This window comes from Balaenoptera acutorostrata, chromosome 7, assembly GCF_949987535.1.
Source record: "Balaenoptera acutorostrata chromosome 7, mBalAcu1.1, whole genome shotgun sequence".
NCBI classification, from domain to species: Eukaryota; Metazoa; Chordata; class Mammalia; order Artiodactyla; family Balaenopteridae; genus Balaenoptera; species Balaenoptera acutorostrata.
This window is the reverse complement of record NC_080070.1, coordinates 13,392,705-13,413,767: the sequence shown is the minus strand read 5'-3', so window position 1 is coordinate 13,413,767 and position 21,063 is coordinate 13,392,705. Positions and strand designations below refer to the sequence as shown.

The window sequence follows — 21,063 nt, the reverse complement described above, 5'->3', positions numbered from 1 at the left end:
CAGTTACTTTAGGAGTTAAAATGAATTACTGCTGGTAACTGGGCAATGAGTGATTCGAGAGACAGCCAGTGGGGAAGGAAGACGAGGATCTGCCAGGTGGTGTAATGAGATCTCAGCCTTTTATTTATTTCACCTTCCATGGGTAACAAGACAGCTTGGAAAAGTGTAATTTCAAGCGTGACAGAACATAACCACAAAAGAGGCAGGGACTAAGTAGTTAAAAGCCGCAAGCCGTGTCAGAACCCTTGTCTGTCTCATGTGAGCTCAGATTGTTCCTTTCATCACTGGGGGCCTTGTCCTTGCCCATCCTGGCTCTGGCCTCTCTCCTTGTGATTTTGGCTGGTGAGCCCGTCCACAGCTTCTCAACTAATCCTCGTGGCTCAGCAGTTGACCATAGCTCTGCTCCTGCTTAGTTCCGGCTCCTGGTTTTCAGCCTCATCCTTTGGCTCAGTGCTCTGGTACCACTTCTGCCACCCACCTTGGCCTGTGACCCAGGACTCCCTCCTATTTATTTCTGTGGAGCGTCTAGCCTCTCAGCCAGAATTCCTGGTTCCTCCTCTGAGAATTTTAAATCCCACAAACACTATACCTCCCTTAACGTGAAACTTGCAAAGCAATTGTGATACTATAGTAAGCCCCCTACATATGAACCTTCAAGTTGCGAACTCTCAAAGATGCGAACAAGCATTCGCATGTCCAATCATGTAAGTGAGTTCACGAGTCTGGCGTACATTGTCACATGCGTGCATCCTCTACAAGTGGCTGTGTTTTTGTGTACTTTACTGTACAGTCCTGTATAGAGTACAGTAGTATAGTATCTTTATTTCAAGCCCAGGATGTCTGGAAGGAAGTGTAAAAGCAGTGGTATAGAGCGGATTGTGTTAGTTGGGTACCTAGGCTAACTTTGTTGGACTTACGAACAAATTGGACTTAGGAACGTGCTCTCGGAACGGAACTCGTTCGTATGTATGGGACTTACTGTATAGCAACGGTCCTGGGCCATGTGTCTCTAGGTTTTTATTAATACTGGAGTTTTCTTTCCCTCTGAACAGAGGAACATTAATCTTGATTACTAAACTGTAAGCATTGGTAAGAACCCATCTTTCAAGTTCTGTGGTCAGACGGTTGCTTAGAAGGAAAACTAAATGGTTATGAGTTGGCCTGAGGGGTGTGTTCAGTGTCATTCAATTTCATTGAGAACTTAGTGGCAATAATGATGATAATCACTAACAATCAGTGCTTGCCATGTGTCAGACAGTTCTAGCACTTTACATTTATTAGCTCATTTTATCTTCCTAAGAACTTTGTGAGGTGGTTGTTAATCTCATACTAGTGTGAGATTAATAGCCCTACAAAGATGAAGAAATTGAGGGACAGCAAGGTTGAGTAATTTGCCCAGGGTCGCACGGCTGGTCAGTGTCAGGGCCCCGCTTCAAAACCGGGGCCTCCTTGTCACCTCTCAGAATGGCTCCTGTGTCTTAGGTAGCATGAGAGGGATGAACTATAAACTGAGGTGGTTGTAGGCCTTCAGCCCCCCAGGGCGTAAGACGGATGATAGAATGTCGTGCTTCTGATCGGACTTCCTTCTGAGTCAGTTGGGTCTGGGTTCAAGCCTTGCCTTTGTCACTTGTTGATGTGTGACTTCGGGCACGTTCTTCAAGCTTGCTGAACTTCACTCTTCTTCATCCACACAGTATCTCACAACATTATTGTGACATTTAAATGAGATCACCCCAGTTCCTGGCACACATTACAAAGAGCAGCTCCTTTTATTATGGATGAAGGCACTCTGTGCTGTGTCCTGTTTGAGTGGCACAAAGTCAGTGTTAGGGCGCCTAAGGCAAAAAGGGCTACTTAAACATTTTATTATGGAAATTTAAAACATAAAAGTTCGAGTAGTGTAACAAATCCCCCTGTATTGTCCCCCAGCTTCAGCAGATACCAGCATTTTGCTAATCTCTTCCCATCTCTCTCCTCTACTTTTTTTTTTCTGGAATATTTTAAAGCAAATCCCAGATATATCTCATGTCATTTTACCCATAAATACTTTAGTATCTTATCTTTAATAATTAAGGAAATTTAAAAAATCACAGTACCATTAACATGACCTAACAAAATTAAAAACCCTTTACGTCATCTAATATTCAGTCTGTGTTTATATTTTGCCTGTCGACCCAAAATTCTGTTTTATGGTTTTGTTCAAGTCCATATCAACACAAGTTTCACACATTGCATTTGATGTCTATTCTTAAGCCTCGTAAACTCTAACCCCCTCCTCCTTTCATAGTATTTATTTGTTTTAGCAACCAGCCATGTCTACATTTGCCCTTTAGAATTTTTCATCCTCCAGATTTGGCGGTTAACTTACATTTCAGTGCTGCGCAGAGCCATATCGGAATCTGAGCAAAAAGAAAAATCATTAATACTGAGTCTGCCTTTATTTAAAACTCTGATATTGTGTTCATCATGGGTCTTTTACGTTCATTTTGATTTTTTAAAATACTGTGTTAAAATGTTTATCTCCATTCCTGTGTCTTCCGGTGCTCCCTTAAATTTTGCACCTTAGGCGAGTGGTTCCTCAGTCCCTTCATTCTAGTCTCGGCCATGAGTTAACTTGTTTCTCTGTCTCGCCTGTGTCTTGTCCACTGGTGATAATGTCTGGCTTCTGGAGCTTTGCTATTCAAAGCGTGAGCCGTGGTCCAGCAGCACAGCTCACTCCTGGGAGCTTATTACAAATGCAGAATCCTAGACCCCAACCCAGACCTGCTGAGTCAGAATCTGCATTTTAACTGGATCCCCAGGGGATCTGCGTGCACAGTAAAGTTTGAGGAGCACTGCTCTGGAGGTGTGATTCCAATCAGGTTTAGTTTTTTTGGCAAGAAAGCTTCACAGGCCTGTTGTGGATTTCTTACTGTATCACATCAGGAAGTACGTGGTGTCTGGTTGTCTTGCTTTTGGGGATGTTAAGCTTGATCAGTGGGTTCAGATGTGATCAGCCTGACCCACCTGTTAGAAAGTTGAGAAGTCGATTCTGAGAGCTCCTTGGGGCAACGTGGTGGTGAGGAGGGCAGCTAGATGGATCTGAATGTCGACTTACACTTACCAGTCTGCGACCCTGGACAAGGTGCTTCAGTTCTCTGTCTGTAAACTGGGCATCATGGTGGATGCATCTCATTGGGCTGTCATGCAGATTTTCTTAGAACCGGACCTGACACACAGCAAGCTCTCCGTCAGAGACAGCGCGGCCTTTCCACTTTTCCTTCCTCATTAGAGAAAGCATCATAACAAAAATGTCTTGAGTGGGGCCTTGCAGACTGGGTGGGACAGTGTTCTAGATGACATTCATGACTTGAATGTCACTTCTAGGTGACATTCAGAAATGCACAGTGTATTTTTGGAGATTGGCGAAGAATTTGACTTCACTAGAGTTGATTTTTTCAGTAGAGTGTGGGGAAAGCCAGATTGGGGAAGGCTTTGACTCTAGGAAGTTTGTAGTATTTGTGAGCAGTGAAGACTCAGTGAAGATGCTCAAGGAGAGGAGAATGATGTGAAGTGGAGTTTAGGACGTTGAATCCGTCTCCGTGCGCAAGAGACATGGGAGGGAGAAACGCACGGAGACTGGGAGGGCGTGTCAGTGGTTCACATAGAAGGTAGGAAAGGCCAGAGCGAGAGTGGTGGCATTGGGGGGGGAAATAAAAGGGCGGTTATGAAGCTGTGGCAGTGTGAGCAATGCCTGAGCGTGGGCGCTGTGGGCAGACAGACCTCTGTTTGGTCTGGGTTTCGCTACTTACTGGCCACGTCAAGTTACTTAATTCCCTTAACCTCTGAGCCTCGTTTTCCTTATTGGTGAATGGGGACAGTGAGGTCTGTTTAGCAGGTTACCTGTAAGGATTCAGTGAGATGGTGCATGTCACGTGCCCGGCTTAGAGTTGCCACTAGATAAATGCTGGCCGTAATTATTACTAGATGATTGGGTGTCTGGCTGAAGGAGAGGAGGGTAGGAGAAATCATTTTTTAGCTTCAAGTCGAGGATAATTGGTGATACAGAAAGAGGAAGGTTGCCAGGGAGAATTGGTTTAAGGAGGCGGTATTACATTCCCTTTTAGATGTGTTGAGTTTGAGACCCTGACAGGCTGTCCAGGGGTAAATGTGTCAGATTTCAGGGGGAAATTATGCATTAGCCACACTTGACTAGACCTGTGCTATTTCTTTTGGTACAGATTATGGTTCCAGTAATGCCTTGTGCTTTATTTCTCAGTATCTCTGCGGTTTCTGACCAAGCAGATGTTTTATCTTTACTTGGGCATCCATTCACATTAGCCTCTGACTTTGCAGTCAGTGGTCCAGGACCCGGCTCGTTCAGCAGCAGAAGATAGCAAGGCTCTTCCCCCTCATGGCTCTTCCTCATTCCAGATTTTGTTGCAATTTGAAGAAAGCAGTTTGTTTTGCGTTTTAGCCGTTTCAAGTTTCTTTTCTCTCTCTCTCTCTCTCTCTCTTTTTCTGATCACAAGCTGATGCTGAAATTTGGAGTATTAATAGGTGCTATTTAAAGAAGTTCATTTATGGGCAATTAAATAACATGCCTGTCAGCCCAGATTTGATAGGGAATGGAGGAAGCTTTTTTTTTAAGTGCAGTGAAGTTTATTTTCCCTTTCCTTTTAACTCTTTGTCATATTCTTTAGAAAACAGATTTCTTCTTTTAAAAAAACTATGTTGTTTATTTTGCTTCCTTTCTGTGTTTTCCATATGTTTACTAGTGGGAGGTAGAGTGGGATGGGGTTGGACTGAGATGGAATGGCAGAGGTATATTTAAGTTATATTTTGTTTTGTAGATTTTACATAATTTTTAGGGATATTTATATCCGTGGTTTTAGCTGCTCCAAGCACTGCAGAGAGAATAATCATAGCTGATGCTAAAATTAACCCTTCTCCAGGTAGTAACTGACATCTCAAATATTGCATGTCCTGGAACTGCAGAAATACTGACAATAGTAGCTACTAGTTTATGTGTTTATAGGTCAGAAGTTATCCAGATCTGTCCTGAATCTTGGAGCTCAAAGTAAATAACCTCTCTCTGCATGCGATTTATACAGAACACATTGCTGGGTGGGAGGAAGATCGGAAGGGACTCTCTCTTCCTGTGCTTTCTTCCTGAATACCTGTCATAATCTCTGTGTTATTTGTTTTCTGTCTTTTCTTTTTCTATGCAAATAGGTGCAAGGACCTTGTATATAATTGTTACTCAATGTGTATTTGTTTGTAATTGTATATGCACATGTATAATGGTTGACAGAACAGAAAGGACTAGTATTGGGGTTGCCTAGTAAAGTTAATGTTATACAGTATGTGAAGAAAAGTATGTGGCATAGAATGTTTAAGTTGGCATGTAGGGTAAAAATGAATGGATGGGAAAAAGAGCAGAAAGTGGAAGAAGTAAATGAACCATAAGAGAATGTCAGAATACTTGTGAGAATTAGGTAGGGGTAGGAGTCATTGAAAAAGTGGCTAGTGGTAGCATCTCAAAGAACGATGCCCTTTAAAGGCAGCCAAAGGCCGCACTTGAGCGTAACCTAGCAGCTAGCCGGAGACGGTCCTCAGACCTTAGCTCCTGCGAATATTAGTACGGCGGTGGAGTCGGAACAGAAATTGGTATTTTAGGGAAAGCTGAGGCTCGAATAAGAGGGTGAAAATTGAATAATTTCATGTTCTAAGAGAAGAAAGAGAGACAATTTAGGCTTCTTACATGTCCATTTCTCTTGGTCAATGGAATGAGGGAATAACCGGCAGAACCCATTTCCATCTCTCTGGCTGATGGAAAGTTCTACAGAACAGACCCAAATGATTCGTTTATTATGTGAGAGGAGCCCTCGGGGGATGCCATTTTTCATTAAGTCATTTCCTATCCTGAATTGGAGAGGAGAAGTTTTGTGGAGAAAACCCGAGGAATTAGAAGGTACTTGAAATATTTAGAAGTAGTGGCGTGTTCCACTTAAGCACACATGTATAGACTAAAATGGCTGGAAACAGGTAAGATTGGAGGAAGGTAGCTTTTGGATTTCTATATTTCAGAGAGTGAGAAAGAATAAGCACTAGTTCAACTAGAGCTTTGTGCAGCTGCTAGCCATTATTATAGATGGGGCCTTCCCACTGAGGACAGAGATTGAATCTTTGTCTGGCTAATAAGTGTTCTTGAATTAATGCATAAAGAGTGGGGTCAGATTTAGTTGGGCTTTTTCCTAAGCCTACTTGCAGGAGATAAAGTAATCATTATAGTTATCAATCGTGAATTGAGGTGACCATCGCAGAGGCATATGCCTGCGTGTGTGATTAAAGAGTGGATGGAGATTTATTGACTGCTTTTTGTGTCATTCAGGGATGCCTGTAGAGAACAGAGTAGAAGCAGAGTGTTGCGAGAAAAAAGGCCATTGTTGAGAATGAGAAGGCTTAAGTTCTACTGCTCAGTCTCTGAGTAACTTCTGTCTAACGATGGGCAAATCCCCAGGCCAGAAGTTTCTCAGACTAGATCAATTGGGTATTTTTTAGGAGCTCAAAGGAGGTGGCACTGTTGGAGGATTCCCTCATTAAGTGAACATACCAGAATCACTTGGGGTTTAGGGATTGGCACTATATAAGGGGTGTGTGTGTGTGTGTGTGCACGTGTGTGTGTGTTTGTGGTGTGGTGTGATATGCTATGTGTGTATCTCTTGCTAATGGAATGTTGTGTCATTTGATTGATGGGGATCAGGCTGTGTTGGGGGAGGTTGAAAAGCATTGGACTAGATAATTTCTGAGGACTTGCCCAACCTTAAAAATGTTCATTGTCAGGAAATGGAACTTGGGCTTGGATGGCTTTGATAAAGGCATTTTATTTAGCTTTAAATAAAATACCTTTAAAGCTGTAGAGCTTTAACACTTTGACAAAGAAATAAATAAAGATAGTAAAAACAGGGATTGTTGACCTGAAAATTAGTGTAAATGTTCAGAAAGCCATGGTCAAATAGTGGGTAAATTGATATCTCTGGGGTAAATCACACATCTTATGTATTAAATGGGGTGAAACATATTTTGACAAAGGCCTGCTGGGACGGCTGACTTTATTGAGACAAGATACGAAAGGGGTTGCGGTATCAGCTCATTCCTCAGAGAAGCTACTTTCTCTAGATTTGTAATTTCAATGCTGACTTATTCATTCTTGCTAACCATGGACTTGACTGACTCCCTCCTTCCCTCCCTCCCTCCCTCCTTCCCTTCTTTCCTGTTTTGGCAAATAACAGTCTTGGGGAAATGCTCTTGACTTGCTTTATATTATTATTAAAAATGTTTATCTTTGCGTTGTTAAATATACCTAAGTAAAGAAATCTATCTGGAAGGATAGTCCACTCCTGGGTATACATCCAAAAAAACAAAAACACTAATTTGAAAAGGTACAATGCACCCCAGTGTTCATAGCAGTATTATTTACAACTGCCGAGGTATGGAAGCAACCTAAGTGTCCATCAACAGAGGAATGGATAAAGAAGATGTGGTATGTGTGTGTGTATATATACATACATACATACAGTGGAACACTGCTCAGCCATAACAAAGAATGAAATTTTGCCATTTGTAGCCACATGGATGGACTTGGAGGGCATTATGCTAAGTGAAATAAGTCAGATAGAGAAAGACAGATACCATATGTTATCACTTATATGTGAAATCTAAAAAATACAACAAACTAGTGAGTAAAACAAAAAAGAAGTAGACTCACAGATACAGAGAACGAACTAGTGGTTACCACTGGAGAGAGGGAAGGGGGAGGGTCAATATAGGGATGGGGGAAAAAGGGTTATGGGATTATGTGAAATCATGTGTGTGAAACTTTTGAAAATTGTAAAGCACTGTAGAATTTAAAGAATCATTCAAAAATTTAAAAAAACTTAAAAAAATGATTACTGTTTTCATTGTTCTCTTGGAGTTTCTAATCAGCATACTATCCATTTTCTTCTATCCAAATGAACATTCTTCAGGCCTCAAAGATCAAGCATTCTTGTTTAAGGGGCTGCATTTCTTCCGGCTTTGTCACATGCCTTTCTCTTAGGCAGAGACAGTCAGCATTTTCCCATGAATGACAGAGGCTCACTGCAGCAGCCCTTACCTGCTTGGGTGGGGAATTGGAGGTGGCATGGGCTTGAGGAGGAATCTGTAGTTTGAAAGAGCTTTCCCATCTTGCACGCAAGACAATCGCTTCTCAAAGGTTCATTTTCATCTTTGCTTCCATTTCCACTTTATCCCTGCTGACAACCAGTGGGTACCACCACTGCAATATAATGATTAATTATTCTAGTACACTTTGATAAGTAGAAGTAGTTGTTACAAACATCTAAACTTGAAATCTGTTTTGTGTAAAGCAAAAGCTGTGTTTGCATGCATGAAGGGAAAAGCTGGTGGTGGAAATTGCTGTACAGTTTGCCTCTAGGCTATAGTGGGAAGTCTTTTTTGGGAAATAGGATGGATCCATGTGATTTTTCTCTCCGTGTAGAGCAGTTATTGAAATAACAACTTATCTTATTTTGCAGTACTAAAGTAATAAATAAAACATTTATGGCTCAGAATAAATTGAGAGCATCCCACTTCCTGTGGTAGCAGGCACGTTCATATTCTTTTAAAGCCTCAGGCAGGGTGACATCAGCAGATTTGTTCATTTTCTAATCCAGAAGCTTGTAATTTCTTTCTGTCAAAGAACCCGCATTTTAGTACTGAGCAGACCTTCAGGGACTCTTTTTGATATGACTACATTTTGTAGCACCTCTTTTAAATTGTGTTAAGCTTCAATTCTCTCAGGAGGCAGCATGCTGTAGTGGAAAGAGCATGGGCTTGGAATTTATATACAGTACTTTTTTTTTTTCCTGGTCACAGGGTCTTCGTTTCACAATCAGATTCTTGACTCATTAGCAATCTGGAATTTCTGACACCAAACTCAGCCACTGGGACAGTTCTTATGGTGCTTCCTGGTGTACCAAAAGGAGTTCTTGACTTAGCCTTTCTAGAGGGTTCTAGTTCCATTACCCTCTCTGGCAAACATACACACGTGGGCACGCGCGCACACACACACACCTCCCTGGGTTTTCTTGATCTAGTAAAGTTCCTATGACTGTTTGAAGTTTCCCCTCCTCTCCTGTCCTGCCCCACAATGAGCCCTCCTCTTGCCCTTTGGTGGTCATGACACTGAAGAACCATCCCAGCTGATCTCTTGGTTCCAGAATGCCAGATACTCCTACAAAGAATAACCTTCAGTTTGTCCTCCAGAACAGAGTCTGCCTGTCTGGGCACAGTGAGTCAGTCTCTCGTGTTCAAACATTTGCCACTTATTTATTAAACAGTCATTTATTGAGTATCTTAGATGACCTACAAGAGTGTGTGCTCTGTGCTGTGGAAGAGAAAAGGGTGAATTATCCATGACTTCAAGATAGTTATAATCAAGGAGGAAAGATAAGACAAGCAGCTTTGTGTGTGGTGAGGTAAGGGTGTGGGTGGTATTGTTTGGCCTTTGATTTTTTTTAAAGGGAGAGGGGATAAAATGACCACATCCTTGGAGGGGAAAAGTAAGGTTCGCTCTGTCTTTTAGGAACAGCAAGGCATGCAGTTTGCCAAAAGTTGAGGCAACATCAAGAGCATGATGGGAGATAAGGGAAAGGATGCTTAGGCTTTTTCCTTGCTTGTCCACCACATCTTTCCTTTGGCTTTGAGATGAGGTGCAGTCTCCATTTACTTGAGGGTCATTTGGTGTTCTCTGTGGAGGGTCCCAACGTGCAGGGTATCTCTTCCTGCTTCTGCTTTCACCTACTCATGGAGATGATCTTATCCCCTCTCACCCCTCTTATTACCGTGTGTATCTTTAGTCAGGAGCTCTGTCTGGAATTCCAGATGTGTATTTCCAGCTGTCCCCTGGAACCTTCCACCTGCTCTCTCATCACTGTCTCAGATCGACCAATCCAAAACTAAGCTCACCTTCCTCCCCCCTCCACCTGCCCCTCCTCCTGCCTTCCATCTCTGTGACTGGTACCACCTTCCGCTGCCTTCCACTGGAAGGTCAAGGCAGAAGCCTGGGCACCATCTTTGACCCCTCCCTTCTCATTGGTTCCCACGAGCCAGCCCTTAAGTTTACCTCCCAAATGTCTGCTGAGTCTGTCCTCTCTCCACCCCCACTACCTCGATGCTGGTTCTAGACCTCATCACTGACCTGCCTTCCTGAAGAATCCTCCCTGGGCTCCCTGGATTCAATCTTACCTTTGACCGTTGTTGCCCTCTTGACACTGCAGCCAGAACGATCCTTCTACAATGGAAACCTGATCATATCAGTTCTCTTCTTAAAACCCTTTAATGGCTTCTTACGGCCCTTAGGATAAAATCCCCATTCCTTAAACAGGTTAAAAAGGCTCTCAGTGGTCTGGCCTGTACCTGGCTCCTCCCTGGCTTGCTGCCTGCAGCCGTCCCCAACTGCTTTCAGTTTCCTGCCTGGGTCGTGATCTAGCGCTTGCAGGCTTCTCACATGCTCTTTCCTCTGCCCGCATTCTCCTCCCTATTTTTGCCTGGCTACTTTTTATTTATCTCCCAGATCTCAACTTCACTGTCCCTGTAAAAAGTCTTCTCTAATTCCTTCAAGACTGGGTTAGATACCCCTAATATATGCCCCTTTCACGGTGCGCGTAAAAGTCACATCATTTGATGATTGCCAAACGAATTGTCTTTCTTCCCTTCTATAGCTACTTTATTTTATTTATTTATTATTTATTTTTGGCTGTGTTGGGTCTTCGGTTCGTGCGAGGGCTTTCTCTGGTTACGGCAAGTGGGGGCCACTCTTCATCGCGGTGCGAGGACCGCTCTTCATCGCGGTGCGCGGGCCTTTCACTATCGCGGCCCCTCCCGCTGCGGGGCACAGGCTCCAGACGCGCAGGCTCAGTAGCTGTGGCTCACGGGCCCAGCCGCCCCGCGGCATGTGGGATCCTCCCAGACCAGGGCTCGAACCCGCGTCCCCCGCACTAGCAGGCAGACTCTCAACCACTGCGCCACCAGGGAAGCCCCTCTTCCCTTCTAAAGTGTAAACTTCATGAGGATGGGGAATGTTGGGCTTATTCACTGGTATATCCCAGACATCTAGCACAGTGCCTGGCATATTATCTATCAAGAAACATGTCTTTTACTATATCACTGATATTTACCAAGAGCTATTCTTTGCCATTGGATCGATCCTAAGCTTCTTCAGGTCAGGACCAAATCTTGTTCATGGTGCTGTACCTGGCACTTTGTGTTAAATAAGTTTGTTTCACCAATTACTTTTGGGAGCTTTATTCCACCTGAACTTATTAAAAAAAAAATTATATGAATATAAATCTTCAGAGTTATATTAGACGAAACTAGGGAGTAATGTGATAACTTTAACAAATGTGCTATAATGTATACATCCAAAGGAGCATTGCCTATTCAGTATTGTCTGAAATTAAGAAGAAAGAGCATTAAGGCACTTACTGTAGGGTTAGGTTGGCATGGGTTTGAAACCCAGCTCTCCTGCTTCTCTGAGCCTGGACTTCCTCATCAGTAAGATGAGAATATAATGCCTGCCTTGGCAAGGTTGGTGCAGAGATTAAAGGTTTATGAAAACAACTGCCATACTGTCTGGCACGCAGTAGTTGTTCTGTGAATTTTAAGTTATTTTCTGTTCCACCAATGCAGCCATTTCAGAAAATGTTTTTGAAATAGTTTTTAGAGCTTTCTGTAGACCATCAGAATATGTCAATAGGAGAAATACTTTTTCCTTTGAGGATACGTTTGATTTTTAGATACAGTGTGGTTCAGAGAGCGTGATCAACATAGTTAATACCATTTTTGATATTTAAAAAATTAAGTGTGATTATAATGAGGATTCCTTTTGTCGTGTCTAAATTGGTACATATTCTGGCTTTCTCACAGGTGGCATTGGCAGCATGCACGTTCCATTAGGCACGTGAAAATCCAGGGAATTAACTATCAAAAAATCTATTGCTATTGAATAGCAGGCTGATACATCAAGCAGTATTAGTAAGCTCGAGAGAGCTGAGATCTTTAATAATATACTTCATCACAGGTTTAACCATCAAAATTTTACTTCTAGCAAAAAAGAATCGAGGAAAAAAATGATCCAAGGTGCTACCCATATTCTTGTGTATGTTTGGGGGTCTTGTGTTTTCAGCTGGGTCCACAGGCATCAGTGTGGCTGATGCGGTAAGGAAGATGGTATCTAGTAATGACCCAGAGGAGCCTGGTGCCCTCAGAGGCCTGTCCCTCGTAGGAGGAGGAGGAGCTGGCTGGGGGAAATGGGCAGGGGTGTAGAGATAGGCACTCAGCTTTTATAGAAGCATATACTTGTACAGGATAATCCACAGGATGTCTTTGTAGGAAAAGAGAGTGGAGGCACAGGTCATTCTGTCTACTAGGAAAAACACATTGAGGCAAGTGGTTGCAGGAAGACAGTCCTGTGAGGCTGGAAGTGGTACCCCAGGCAGTATGGAAGCTAGACTGAGGGTTAGCCGAGCCCGGGGGAATCTGGTGACAATGCTCAGGTGACTACAAGGAACCTAGTTTTATTTTATGATCTGGCAGTTACTGAGGGCTCAGTATTTTACCTCGTCATTGTACAGAAGGGCATGAGTGTGAGGGATCAAGTCAACTGTAAAGGGTTAGTGACATGTTAATTATTTTTAAATATTTTACTAGTTTGTACCCTGAATTAACCTCATCTTGCATGTGTGTATATTTTGTTGATGTTAGAATAATTCACCGAGAGCAGTTGATGGAGGGGCATGGGAAGAGAAGAGCAGAACATGAATATTTGTGACTCTTGGGTGGGGGAGGGGAGAGGAGCTTGTAGGACTCCCTTTGCCGTAGGGTAGTAGGGAGCAGTGTCACTCAAGCAGGGGGACTGAACCTGGCTGTAAAGTCGCCTTGTGGGGTAGACCTCACGAGGGATCAGTCCCCCTAAAATCTTCGTTGTAAAACCGTATGTGCTTTTGAGGTACTGGTGTCATTATAATTGTAATGGGACATTGTCATTGCCCTTAGGTTTCAGGTGGGCAGCAGAGATACTTCCCCTTAGGGAAGAGATACTTCCACTTTCTCATAGAAGCTGACTGCTCTGTGAAATCTAGGGGTCCTCCTCCAGCCTGGCTATGGAAGAAAAATCCATAGCCTTTGACTACAACCATGGCAGAAAGCAAAAGGTTGTTTAATTTTTTTAGTTCAAATTTAAATGTCAAAATTAGATTTGAATTACTATAAAAATGCAAAATTCAAGGTCTTTGATGTTATGAAAAAGTCTAGGCAGAAAATTTAAGTGAAATAACACTTTTCTCCTTTTAATTCTTTCCTATAAATTGTTTATTGGTCATGTTTTCTGGGTATTAGTTTTCTTAACTGTTGTTAACCAGGTTGAAGTTATTATCTTAACAGTGCCAGCAACATGCATTAGAATTGACTCTTACAAGGAGAAGATTCTGGAACCCAGTAGGCAGTCAGCCATTTAAAGTGCTCTTAAGGTATAAGTGGCACAAACACATTTTAGAAAGCTTTATGCTAAATAGATGAACATATTCTGAGAGAATGTTTTCATTTTTGCAAGGCAAAATTTTGCCTCATGCCCAAATTTTCTGTTTATGATATAATTGAGTATCTGACTGTGATATGAAAAATAAGACATTTAGATCAGCGGTCCCCAACCTTTTTGGCACCCGGGACCGGTTTCGTGGAAGACAGTTTTTCCAGGGACCGGGTGTGTGGGGGAGATGGTTTTGGGGTGATTCAAGCACATTACATTTATTGTGCACTTTATTTCTATATTATTACATTGTAATATATAATGAAATAATTATACAACTCACCATAATGCAGAATCAGTGGGAGCCCTGAGCTTGTTTTCCTGCAACTAGATGGTCCCATCTGGGGGTGATGGGAGACAGTGACACCCGAAGTGTGTTGCTTATGTCCAGTCTACTCCGTAAGATGCAGCTTAATTGTCACTTGCCACTCACTGGTAGGGTTTTGATATGAGTCTGCAAACAATTGACTTATTATGGGTCTCTGTGCAGTCAAGCCTCTCTGCTAATGATAATCTGTATCTGCAGCCACTCCCCAGCCCAGCATCACCACCTCAGCTCCACCTCAGATCATCAGGCATTAGATTCTCATAGGGAGTGTGCAACCTAGATCCCTCACATGTGCAGTTCATAGTAGGGTTTGAGCTCCTATGAGAATCCAAGGCTGCCGCTGATCTGACAGGAGGCGGAGCTCAGGTGGTAATTCGAGCAATGGGGAGCGGCTGTAAATACAGATGAAGCTTTGCTCGCTCACCCACTGCTCACCTCCTGCTGTGTGGCCTGGTTCCTAACAGGCCACAGACTGGTACCGGTCTGTGGCCTGGGGGTTGGGGACCCCTGATTTAGATAAAACACTAGCAGAAGCAACTACATATTAAATTTATTTCTGGCAAATGACCTGAATAATTTCTACTGGATAAGAAAAAGGCAGGGTATGTGCATTCATTTTCTATTGCTGCCCTAACAAATTACCACAAACTTAGTGATCTAACACAACACAAATTTATTATGTTATGGTTTTGTGGATTAGAGGTGCAACACAAGTCTCACTGGGCTAAAATGACAGTGTTGGCAAGGACAGCGTTCCTTCTGGAGGCTCTGGGGTGAACCCATTTCCTTCCCGTCACAGCTTCTGGAGGGTACCCATGCTCCTTGACTTATGGCCACCTTCCATCTTCAAAGCCAGTGAGGCTGCATCTTTCTGACCATTCTTCCATGGTCATATTTGCTGCTGAAGTTTCTCTGCTTTTAAGGACCCTTGTGGTTTGATTGGGCCCACCTGCATAATCCAGGATTCTCTCCTTATCTCCAGATCCTAATTTAGTCATGTCTGCAAAATCCCTTTTGCCATATAAGATAACATTTTCAGGTTCTGGGATGTGGACATCTTTTTTTTTCTTTGGCCGAGCCACACAGCTTGCGGGATCTTAGTTCCCCGGCCAGGGATTGAACTCAGGCCCACGGCAGTGTAAGTGCTGAGTCCTAGCCACTGGACTGCCAGGGAATTCCCAGATGTGGACATCTTAGAGGGAGGAGGGATTATCATGTCTACCATAGTATGGAAACCTAACACCGGGTTTCATTCAGAGAAAGTATTTTTCAAATGTGCCCATGATTTGTTACAGGTCTTAAGAAACTTTGACTTGGGTATTTTATAGGGAAGAGTAATACATATTTTAAAAAATGATGATGATTTGCTTGGATCTGAACCTACTTATTAAAGCTAACGTTCATTCTGTTTTGTTTACTTTGATAGTGATAACCTACTAAGGAGAGCAGCCTGTCAAGAAGCTCAGGTAATGCCATTTAATATGAAACAATTAAAACCCGCCTTATCTCCACTGTGCAGAAACCTCAGGCTGTTCCAGGGGGACTTGCACAGCACCTTGCATCAGTGCAGCTTGGCTATTTTTTCCCCACTATCAGGGGATGAATCAGGCTGCCAGCCAACTCTGAATAGAACTGGAGGAAGTTAACAATCTGGTGAAGAGCAGTTCTAACGCCCACCCCTTTAGACTTGTTTATTTCTGGATTAGTCCAAAGAACACAGAACTGGACTGGTTGGGCTCTGGGAATTTGTTCATGTCTGCAGGTGTCCTTGAAGATCTGGCTACAGCCTGAGTCATCCCTAATCCGAATAACCCCCAAGGATATCAGTTCAGAACAGTTGTTACCTCTCAAAGTCAAATCTTCTTAAAACTGTTGATTCATATTTTTAAAGCCTGTCTCTTTAGCACAACTGGTTCAGACCCTGTCCCATGATATTGCACTTAAATATTCATCTATCTAGTTATAGCTGAATTGTTAATCCTTTCAAGTTTAAGGCCACATTTTTGTTCTTCCCTCCCCTCCAAATGTGTACGTTATACATTGCAGATTAATTTGCATGACTGAGTTGCCTTTTTGTTATGTCATTCAGGCATATGATGTCAGAAATACCAAAAAAGAAACATGAAACTAAAAAATGACAAAAGGCATGAGGCATTTAGTAGGAGAGGTCGGTGGCAGACCTCATGTTTGTTTTTGAAATGTTTCCGTGGATGACAATGACAATAGATGCTATTAATAAATTCCTCTCTTTAGTGATTCCCTAACTGTTCTAAATCCGTGTTTTAAGAATTTGATTGCTTTGTTGTTTTATCTCTTATGGCTCTAAGTTGTTTTGGAAATCAATTCAAATAAACTTTAATATTAAATTTGAGGTGACCTTTACCCCAAGCTAATTTTCCATTAGCAACTGGAAAATCCTCTTGGGAGGGGAGGCCTTTCCCCCTTGAAGGAAGAGTGGTCACGGGGTACTCCCTTTCTTGTGCAAAGTAAATACCTCCACCTCTGTTCTGAACTCCATCTCCTCTTACTTTTCCCACTGTTCTAATTCTCCACTTCCCAACACCCATTTAGCTCCTTCCATCTGAAAAAAGGAAGCGAATTCATCCTTATAGTCTCCTCCCTCTAGTTACTTTTCCTGTCTGTGTCCTTCCCTTTTCAGTCTAAATTCTTGAAAGAATATATATATATATATATTTTTAAATCTCACATAAACTCACCTCATTGTAGTCTCATGTAAACCTGTGACATGAGTTGCAGGTAGATAAGACTTCTAGAGCCTAAAAACCCAGGACCAGGAGGAATAATCTAGAACTGTAGATCTGGAATCTGGCAGGTTAATTAAATCATTTCTGGCCAAATTCCAGAAATAGTATGGATAGAAAGAGAGCAAATTACAATATTTAGAGATTTGGCAGCAAAATGTTAAGATCTAACTCAGTAAGAGTGAAAACAGAATAGTAATTATAATGTACACAGAAAACTTTTTACAAAGAAATAGTATGTCTTTCTGAAGTATTTAGAAATAGAAGTTTATTTTTTTTAAAGCAAGAGATAGACAATGGTGACAAAGGATCTCCAGTGGGCTGTCAAGGAGGTGGTAGAGTTGGGGTCAGTTACTTAATAAAAATCTTGGTATAACTTTCATTTTTCTCCTATCTTTACTTTGTGCTTCTGTACTGAATTCTACCTTCTTGGCCCAGACCTACTTCCCACCATCTAAGACTCGCAATTTTGCCCTCTGTGGGGTTTTCCTATTCTCATTCCTTTTATAGGAGGACCACCTCCTCCTCCCGTTAGTTCCCATTTTCACTTCTCACATCTAGTCCTCTGGGTGTCTTAACTCTGCCTTATCACTTATTAGCTCTTTAGAGCTGATAGAGTAGAAGTTTGGAGTTTGATATAAATTCTAGGCTTGTAATTTATTAATACTTTGACTGACTTAATCTTTCTGAATCTTGGCTTTCTCATCTATAAACATGGGAATATTTAATACCTCCTTGGTTTCTAAGAACTAAGAATTAATATGTGTGGAAGTGGCAAATACTAGGTGCTTAGTAAATATTAATTACATTTCTTTTCCTGTACCAGTTGATGGTACTTATCAAGGTTGCAAAGAAAGGAGGCAAATAGAGTATTAGATTTATTTTTTTTTTTTTTTTTAAAATGCTGAATCTTTTTTTTTTTTTTTTTTTTTTTTAAAGGATTTTCTTATTTATTTATTTATTTATTTATTTATTTATTTATTTATTTTTGGCTGTGTTGGGTCTTCGGTTCGTGCGAGGGCTTTCTCCAGTTGCGGCAAGCGGGGGCCACTCTTCATCGCGGTGCGGGGACCGCTCTTCATCGCGGTGCGCGGGCCTTTCTCTATCGCGGCCCCTCCCGTCACGGGGCACAGGCTCCAGACGCGCAGGCTCAGCAATTGTGGCTCACGGGCCCAGCTGCTCCGTGGCATGTGGGATCTTCCCAGACCAGGGCTCGAACCCGTGTCCCCTGCATTAGCAGGCAGATTCTCAACCACTGCGCCACCAGGGAAGCCCTAGATTTATTTTTTATGTGTATAAAGATATGAAGATTAACTGGTAACATGAAGATTCTTCATGAATAAGCTTTAGTAATAAGTTAAAAGAGAAAAAGGTTATATTCTGAAAACTAAAGACAAATTAAACTTCCCTTGTGACAGACTATGGACTTACTGGTTGTAATAAACCTAGTCATATCTTACAGAGAAAAGAAAAGTTACTTACCTTTAGTAGGTGAATGAAGCAGGGCATTTTATTACAATATAAAATTCAGCTTGTTTTCATTAAATAAAGGTGCACTTTTATTGTTGTTGCTTATGGTGGGGTTGTCAACATGAAATCCGGAAAGAACATTTGTTTCCCCAGGGTAGACACCGTATCTGCCAGAAGTAAATTCTTTTGGAATGAAAGAATATATGTGCTCACTAACTGAATAGAAGGACATTTACTGAAAACTTTTCTTTGTTCCTTTTTAGGTGTTTGGCAATCAACTTATTCCTCCCAATGCACAAGTGAAGAAGGCAACCGTCTTTCTCAACCCTGCTGCTTGCAAAGGGTAGTTCAGTTTGTGATTTGTTATAGATTTGGTTTTTCTAAGGGGAAAAGAGGCACAGAATACTAGGCACCTGGTTGGATTGTGTGGAATTGGAGCTACTAGGTGCAGTACCCTTGTAGCAATAAGATTCAATTGTAATGTAGAAATCACGGTTAATCAGATATAACTGTAAAGCTAACTGATGCCTAGCTAACTGGTCTAATTGAAGTTTAATAATTATTCCAGAATTAACACTCTCAAATCAGTCTTATCTGCTTGGTGGTAGCCCCCTTGGGAACAACTTCTGCTGCTGTGATGTAAATTATGAGTCCATCTCTGTTACAAGATGTTCAGAGATGGCCAAAAGCACTGTGGCCTTGTGAGGTCAGAAACATTCTTTCCCAAAGTGGTGAATGTAGAGTTAGGTCTTGGAGGTCAGTCAAGGGAGAACACTCAGTCTTCCCGACTGACGAAATGGCCCATGGGGCGGGAGCCTAGAGACAGGAGTGCCGACTAATGTCCTTTGCTGTGTCACAGGAAAGTCTGTAAACTGGTCTGGTTGGCCTCGAGGGGTCATGTGAGGCAACTGTGAGAATTAAGATGTGAAGAATAGTTGGGACCTTGGTTGACAGTCATGTGTCCGTGTTCATTTATTGGAACAAATGTACCACACTGGTGCAGGATATTGAAAGTGAGGGAGGTTGTGTGTGTGTGTGTGTGTGTGTGTGTGTGTGTGTGTGCATGCATGTGTGTAGGGGAGCAGGGGGTATGTGAGAACTCTCTGTATTGTCCACCCATTTTTACTGTGAACCTAACAACTACTCTAAAAAATAGTCTATTAATTTTTAAAAGTACCGTAAGCAAAATAAAAATTTTTTTTTTTACATTGCTAGTTAGGTACAACTCTCATTCAGTTGGAAAGGTAAATAAAAAGACTTCTGGTGGCTTTTAGAAGAAATCATTAAAATTTAAAATTATTTTTTAAAAATAGTAAGAATGAAAGGGTTGAGGGGGAGAAAAAAGTGATACCTTTTATTCTATCTAACGGCCAGAACAATTCTTTTTGTCCTGACAGAGGAAAAATTAATAAGTATGTATTAGATTGGATTCTCTAAGTTCGAAGTCAAACGACATTAAGATAATAAGAACAACAACAAAAAGCATAGTTGGGAGTAGCTTCTAAGTGGTAAGGTTAACATTGGAGAGAAACGCAGGGGCTCTGAAATAAGTTTCTCTAGTCATTTCTTGGGAGGTAGTGTGTGTGGCTTCACAGATGTGAGGGCTAGTCACGCCTTATTTCTTTTTAATTCATCAGTTTAAGATATTTACCTACAGATTGTCTAAATCGGCTCCATTACTCTACCTAATTGAATCATATTTGCCCACCTCTGTTGGAACCACTTCCCGCCCCCCTAAACATACCAGTCATAAGGCCTCTTGTCCATTCTTGTTTAAAACCAACACTGAACAAAAATATCAACAGAGGTTCTAACACAACACAATCAAAATACCCAAGATAACTAAGTAGTCACTGGTGGCCTGTGGGATAAGCTAGCAGGGAACTGGGTGTATACTTTGTATCCTCTTCTGCTCTGTGATACTGCGGGTGTTGCTTAACTTCTTAAACCCTCAATTTACTCATCTGTAAAGTGGGAAAAGTAATAGCGCATGCCTTATAAAAATTACCATGTAATTCTTTAGGATTAAAGGAGGTAATGCCTATAAGGTATTTAGCATTCTTTCCATTTCATAGTTAGCACTTGATAAAAGAAATATAAGCTGCTGTTCTTGGTATTCCTGACCTGTAGGCTGGGTCAAAAGGTTCACTACTTGGCTCTCCCACCCTTGGATCTCTCCTTTTGCCTCCGTTGTTGTAACTGTTCCAGGTCCTATTCCTTTAGAGATCTAGGAAGTTAGTAACTTGCTAATTCTCTTGAAATATATGGCAGTTTGTTTAAGCTATAATCAGTCATTTTGAGTTCCTACTTGAGATATTTGCTTTTTTTTTTTTTTTAAATCATCACCTTTTTTGACCAGGATTCTTTCTTTCTTTCTTTATTTATGGCTGTGTTGGGTCTTCGTTTCTGTGTGAGGGCTTTCTCTAGTTGCGGCAAGCGGGGGCCCCTCTTCATCGCAGTGCGCGGGCCTCTCACTATCGCGGCCTCTCTTGTTGCAGAGCACAGGCTCCAGACGCGCAGGCTCAGTAGTTGTGGCTCACGGGCCCAGCTGCTCCGCGGCATGTGGGATCTTCCCAGACCAGGGCTCGAACCCGTGTCCCCTCCATTGGCAGGCAGATTCTCAACCACTGCGCCACCAGGGAAACCCGAGATATTTGCCTTTTTAAAAAATGAATAAACTTTTTTTTTTAGATAAGTTTTAGGTTCCGTTTACACTTTTACACGTAAGTGTATTTGCATTTTTAAAGGTAGGTTCTTGTTGAAAAGTGTAATACCTTCATCTGCAGGCTAGGGTAAGGAAAGTGTTTCTTTTCTAAAGTCATGGTCCCCTTTAACAAGGTGAATCCCTGCCTGCTTCTAGGAAGCAGCCACTTTGAAACTCTCCAGCATCTTTT

The 21,063-nt window shown here is 42.0% G+C and overlaps 1 protein-coding gene across 4 annotated transcripts in view; it reads left to right on the top strand.

The window, feature by feature from the left end:
- The window catches only part of AGK (acylglycerol kinase), an 85,976-nt gene that overhangs the window by 16,610 nt on the left and 48,303 nt on the right, over window positions 1–21,063 (top strand). For all 4 annotated transcript variants that reach the window (XM_007177027.2, XM_007177031.2, XM_057549737.1 and 1 more), the window contains exons 3-4: window positions 15,364–15,403; window positions 18,433–18,512. In XM_007177027.2, the coding sequence (XP_007177089.1) occupies window positions 15,364–15,403; window positions 18,433–18,512 (120 nt within the window). The remainder of the gene's footprint in view (window positions 1–15,363; window positions 15,404–18,432; window positions 18,513–21,063) is intronic.